The sequence below is a fragment of the Pristiophorus japonicus genome, chromosome 3 (assembly GCF_044704955.1).
Source record: "Pristiophorus japonicus isolate sPriJap1 chromosome 3, sPriJap1.hap1, whole genome shotgun sequence".
Lineage (NCBI taxonomy): Eukaryota > Metazoa > Chordata > Chondrichthyes > Pristiophoridae > Pristiophorus > Pristiophorus japonicus.
The window spans coordinates 162783240-162789659 of NC_091979.1; the positions used below are offsets into that span (position 1 = coordinate 162783240).

At 44.2% G+C, this 6420-nt stretch overlaps 1 protein-coding gene across 1 annotated transcript; it reads right to left on the reverse strand.

The window, feature by feature from the left end:
• Positions 1-2138: 2138 nt before the first annotated feature.
• On the reverse strand, positions 2139-6075 carry LOC139259985 (gamma-crystallin S-1-like). Its single transcript, XM_070876003.1, has 3 exons — positions 6058-6075; positions 4195-4437; positions 2139-2414 (listed from the first exon to the last, which is right to left on the reverse strand). Exons 1-3 carry the CDS (start codon positions 6073-6075, stop codon positions 2139-2141), a joined length of 537 nt encoding a protein of 178 aa, XP_070732104.1.
• Between the last annotated feature and the right edge of the window lie 345 nt (positions 6076-6420).

Genomic DNA, 6420 nt, shown 5'->3' on the forward strand with positions numbered 1-6420 from the left:
CTAGTTAAAAGCCAATTAAAGACAATTTTACCTTCTGATTACCATTTTTCCGGCTTTTTGATGGGGTCCATGGCGCTCGGGGATCACATCAGGTAAGTAGGTCGGGTTTTAATGAGTATACATCCTTCTGACTAGTTGACAGATGCAAAAGTGGTATAAAAGCTATAATTTCACAGCTGTTCACTTTCCAATCTGAGAAGCTGGAGAAATCAGTATTTGGAATACACTTTTGAGCTTTATGCATGTTGGAAGTATTTGGAGTAAACTCTATCCACTGTCACTTCCTTGGAACAACCTATCTCACCATTGATAGATCACTCCTATCATCTCAGCTTCAGCTGCCATCTATTCCATCAGCATCGGTGCCATTGAAAAAATCTCACCTTGGTCCTCAGAATCCCATCATGATCATCCCCAACAGCAGCATCACCAGGCACTCCAGCAGCACCATCAACAACACCAAACTTCTTCACAATCAACTGATGCTGCACAGGACACTGGGCATCAGCACCAATGATGTTGCCGCCCGGGATGGCCTCACCATGGCCACATTTACTTCACTTAACGTTGTACACTTTGATTGCCACATTATGCACCAGGTTGGCAGCTCCCCGCACCAACACCATAAACCATCCTTACAAAGCCCAAGCCATTCCTTTCACATTCATCAGCATAACCGTTATGTCTCACCATTCACTGCAACTCACTAAGCCGCTTCCACAAGTCAAAGTGTTAAAAATAAAGGTTTTAATGTATGACACCACATTATCTGAAACTTTACATGAACATGGGATAAAACACCCAAGTGCCTACCCTTGTGTGTTGATAGTTGGTATGCTTGCATTAGAATGATGGTGAGAGGTGGCTAGTAACATGGGGATGTGATAGAGACGGAGGGATGGGTGGAGGTGCAAGGTAAGTTGGTGTAAGTAAGGATGTGCAAGAGTAGGGTAGGGAAAGCAGAGTGATGGGGATGTGATGAGTGGCACAGCAGGATGAGGTTGACTGTGGCTTTGCAGTAACGTTCCGTGATCTAGTGAGTTCATTGAATGGTTTACATCACTGCAGCCAAGTCCTCCTGATGACATACCTGTTTTTGCTCTCCTGCGCAACATGCAACCAGACTGCGTTAGTCTCCTGGGGAGGTCTCTTCTGCCCATTGGAAGGGAAGAGAACCTCCTTGCATGCTGTGACTCACTCTATAAGCATATGGTTGGAGACATGGGAGAGACTGGGTGCAGCCGTGCACATTTGTGCAGTGCTTGTCAGTGTTTGCTTCACCTCAATGCTGTCGAACACTGACAGCACAAATGTCAAGATCCATGTGGACATGGTCCCTTTAAGGAAACCTGCTGACAATGCGTCATCAAATGGCGTCATCAGATCTGTTTCTTTTTAATTGGCCGGGAACCTCGCTGGATGTGCTTAACAAACCCCATCAAGGTAAAATCAATTGGAAAGAGTGGTCTGCAGCCAGGAGTGGGCAGGAACCTTGCTAAAGACCCTGGCCTCCCTTACTCACCACGGTTGGTGAAATCGTGGCCAAAGTGAGCACCAAAAGTGGGTGTATAATCACAGCATTGAATCAAACGCGGTTTCTGCATTTCAACATTGAGAAATGGATTCATTTCTTCGCTGAAAGTGGTGAACAATGAAAGTGGATTCCAATATTTTGGTTGCCTGATGTATTTTTCAATGTTTTTACTTTAAAAAGGACTTACATTCTCTTGAGTTGTGGGTGAGAGTGAAGTCTGTTGATATTTTTACATTAAACTAGCCTGATTTTTACTCCAGCTTACCTTTAGTCAACTGAAATGATAGAAATGACCACATTCGATTACAATCATGGGACAAGCAGTCCTCATTCATAGTGACCGAGAGTTTGATTCTCATTGTCATGAAGTCACTATATTCAATTGTCAATAATATAGACAATATTCATTCCTAAATGTGCATTTATTGACTTAAAATATATTCATTAGCTGAGAAAAAATACTCAGCTTGAGACTTCAACCCTGAGATTTCCATGAGATTTCTACTGATTTCCATCACATTCTATTAATAAATGAATAAAGATGTCTGTAAAGTAGAGGAGACTTTATTATTTTCAAGAATATTTCAGAAAGAAAAAAATCAATCTAGAAGTCCCTCATGCGTCTGAAAGATCCGACAGTTGAGTTGTAGCCGCCCCAGTCACTGAATCTCCTGTATTCACCGGGTCTCATGAAGTACTGTCGGCCTCTGTAGTTGGGCTGTTCATAGAAGGCCCAGTAACCGTCCATCACATGGCAGGAGTGAATGTCACGGTAACGGAAACGATCGTAGACAGATGGACAGTCATCCATGAATTCCATCATCTGTCCTCCAAAGTCAGGCCTCTCGTAAATCCTCAGTCTGTAGTTTCCACCTCGGTACTGGAATAGAAATAAAATCATATTAGCAATGAAGCTATAAATCTAGAGTATCTAGAAATACAGCCTCCTGCTGAGAAGAAACCGGATGATGTTTGTAAACAGCAAAAGACAGTTCAGTAACATGTATTGGACGAGCTAATCATCTACTAACTGACATCACCATGTGGTTCTCGTGTAAATAGTTACAGAAAACAAGTGAAATGTACCAGCAAATTCAGTAGATCAGACCAATGACACCAATTTAAGCCACAATTTCTTTGTCGCAACGCAATTAACTTTTTACTTTCAAAACTTTGACTCCAACAATTTGCATTTCAGTTCTAGATATTCAACTAATATTAAAACAAAACTTGCATTTATATAGCGCCTTTAATGTAGTAAAATGTTCCAAAGTGCTTCACAGGAGTCTTATAAGACAAAAATTTGTCCGAGCCACATAAGCAGAAATTACAGCAGAAAAAAGTAAGGTTATAAGCAGCGTCTGAAAGGAGGAAAGAGAGTTAGAGAGGCGGAGAGGTTGAGGGAGAGAATTCCAGAGCTTAGCACCAAGGCAGCTGAAGACACGACCACCAATGGTTGAATGATTCTAATCAGGGATGTACAAGAATGCAGAACTTGAGGAGCGCAGATCTCTCGGGGGTTGTGAGGTGGAAGGAGATCACAGAAATAGGGAGGGGCGAGGCCATGGAAGGATTTGAAAACAAGGATGAGAATTTTGAAATCGAGGAACCAATGGAGGTCAGTGACCATAGGGGTGATAGGTGAACGGGACTTGGTGCAAGTTAGGATGTAGGCAGCCGTGTTTTGGATTACCTCAAATTTACATAGGGTAGATTGTGAGAGGCCAGCCAGGAGTGCTTTGGAGTTGTTAAGTCTGGAAGTAACAAAGGCATGGATGAAGTTTTTAGCAGCAGATGATCTGAGACAGGGTAAGAGATGGGCAATGTTACGGAGGTGGAAATAGGGGGTCTTAGTTATGCTGCGGACATGTGTTTGAAAGCTAATTTCAGGGTCAAATATGACATCATGGTTGCAAACAGACTGGTTCAGCCTCAGTCAGAGGCTCGGGAGAGGGATGGAGTCGGTGGCTAGGGCACAGAGTTTGCGGCGGGGACCAAAGACAATGGCTTCGGTCTTCCCAATATTTAATTGGAGAAAATTTCTGCTCATCCAGTACTGGATGTCGGACAAGTAGTCTGAAAATTTGGATACCATGGAGTGGTCTAAAAAAGTGGAGGTGAGGTACAGTTGGGTGTCATCAGCGTACATGTGGAATTTGATGCCATATCAGCTGTCGCCATGGGTCAGCAAATAGATGCGAAATAGCAGGGGGCTAATGATAGATACTTGGGGACACCAGAGAAAACGATGCGAGACTGGAAAGAGAAGCCATTTCTAGCTATGATTAGATGGATAAGAATGGAACCAGACGAGTGCAGTCCCACCCAGCTGAATAACGGTGGAGAGGCATTGGAAGAGTTTGGTGTAGTCAACCATTCGGAATCATCCAAATATACTCCCAGATTTGTATAAGCTGTGGACAAGTTTAAAATCCTATGGTCGTCAAATTATTTTTGAAATGTAGAAGAACAAAGCTCTATGTCTTTGCTGTTACAAAAATAAAGTCCAACAGCTGGAGTTCACACAGAGCCACAATAGATGTGAAAAGCAGATACAATGTTCTGACAAATGACTACCATCAACTCAGTTGCTCAGCATGGCATTCATTTACTAGACCTCAATTGGTTTAGAACGCATTAACCATCAAATGATAACTTACATATGGGTAGGTGCGACATGACCTGATGCTGTCATTGAATCCCATCCAGCGCTGGTAGTCAGGATATTCTCCCCTGCTCAGAACATACTGGTATCCCATGTAATTGGGTCTCTCATACACCACCCACCAGTCACTCTCCACACGGATGGAGTTACAGCGGTTGAAGTAAGGGGACAGGTCAGCACAGTCAGTATTGCACTCATAGTGCCGACCCTGGAAGTTCCTGTCCTCGTAAAAGATGATCTGTGGAAAGATAGAAGATTGTAAATTAATAATTTCTCAAACTAGGAGATACTGAATGAAGAATTCTAATACAATGTGTAATATCTGGGATGTCCTTGCCTTTCCCATTTTGAGCTCACAGTTAGCTGCGTAACTGACTGAATGTTTCACTGTTTCACGCAGCTTGGTATTTATACACTGGGCAGAAAGGACTCTCTGGGCTGTACTTTTGTTATTCTAATGATTCAGGTCTGAAAATCAGCAAAAATTGAACAAAACATATGTTGCATTCATTGCACAAAAGCACCTAAACAGTCAGAGTATTTCGTTGATTTATTTTTCTCTTTTCAGCACATATCACTTTAATTGTGTGAAATATTACCAAAGCCACATAATGCTTTGTGCTTGCTATGCCCTTATTCCAGAACAATTTCTGTTATGGCTCTAAAAGTGACCTAGATCTGTCCACAAAGTTCAGTGTTTGCAACAAGGCTTGCTAAGTGGCTTTATTTTCCGATGTATGTCCCCTCCCCTTCCCCCTCCCAAAATTCTTAATGCAATTATATCATGGCAGGAAAACAACATGAACTTCTGTCTCCAATCACAAGGAGATACTATGGTTACACCCCTGTGTTACACTATTGTATAATTCGATTTTGGGCTGTATGATCACATCCTTTATTTCGGACCTCTGAAGGGATTGACTTGTATTTGAGAGAATATGAGAATATGAGAATACCTTAACAGGTAACACGGGCCGCAGTAGGTTTTGTACTTTAAACACCGTTGCTGTATAGCACATACTGCCTCCAGTTATTTGCTTTAATTAAAGTGAATATTCAAAGGGATAATAGGGCTAGCCAGAAATGTGCACAGACAAATTAGATTTAAGCAGATTTAAGCTTAAGCAATTCAGCTCACAGGAGAACAAGGACAAGCATCACATGCAATTGAAGATGACAAAAGCAGCCATTGGAGTAGCTCAGAGATTTTTGGAAAAAGGTGGTGCAAAATTGTGGAAGTAGTAATAGAGGTTTTCCAGCTATACTGCGACTCAGAAAACCTTTAAAGATCATATAGGGCTATTGGGCCCAAATTTCACCAACCCCTTTTTTCGGCGCACTCTCTTGAGATGCGCCGACTTTGTGCGCTTGAAACGGCACCGAAAAACTTATTCACGATTCTGGCCATTCTGCTCTATGTCCGGGTCCTGGCATGGCACTCCTCATGGAGTGGGGGGGCAGAGCTACAGCCCTGTGCCGAAAACAGTGTCAGTAACTGCATGCTTGCGCAGTAGCTCCTTTCCATGATGGTGATGATGATGCCTGTACAACGCGTCCCGCACCTATCCCAGGCCGAATGGCCCGCTGCACAGGCCGGCTGCTGAGGTCTGTAAGAAACAGGTTGGTGCGACTGAATTTGGATTGGGGCGAGAGAGAGGGTGAGAGGTTGGTCGTCTTTGGCTGCAGTCTAGTGGTTTGGGCCAAGGATGGCTTGTCATGTAGCGATGTCGCTTGCCATGCTGGGCTGGCTTTGCGTTCGTTTGGTTGGATGGCGGTTTGCCAAAGAGTCTTTGCAGTGCCGTGTGTTGCGCTGGACCTTGGTGTCCTTCCATACGTGGCCCGCCTGGCTCTAGCACACTTGCCGACTGCTGAGCATGCGCCCAAGTCAGTCCCCGTACATCTCGCCGCCATCGTTACTGCCTGCTTTTATCCTCCGACATTCCGCGCTGCCCAGCCATTGCTTCTGGACTTTCTATCTCTCTCTCTTTCGCTCTGATGTCGCCTGTCCCTCTGGTGTTCTTTCTCTCTTTCTCTGAATCAGGACTCCAGAACGGGCTCCAGCGGACTCGTGCACCCACCCCCCGTCCATCCACCTGTACTATTCTGCCCGGGTTGGTCTTGAGGACAGCGGTGTGCGTGTTGTGCTGGAGATGTCGGCCGGCACCGACAAAATACCTTTCTGCCTATGACCTACGACCCCAGAGCTGAACTCGGGCGTGTC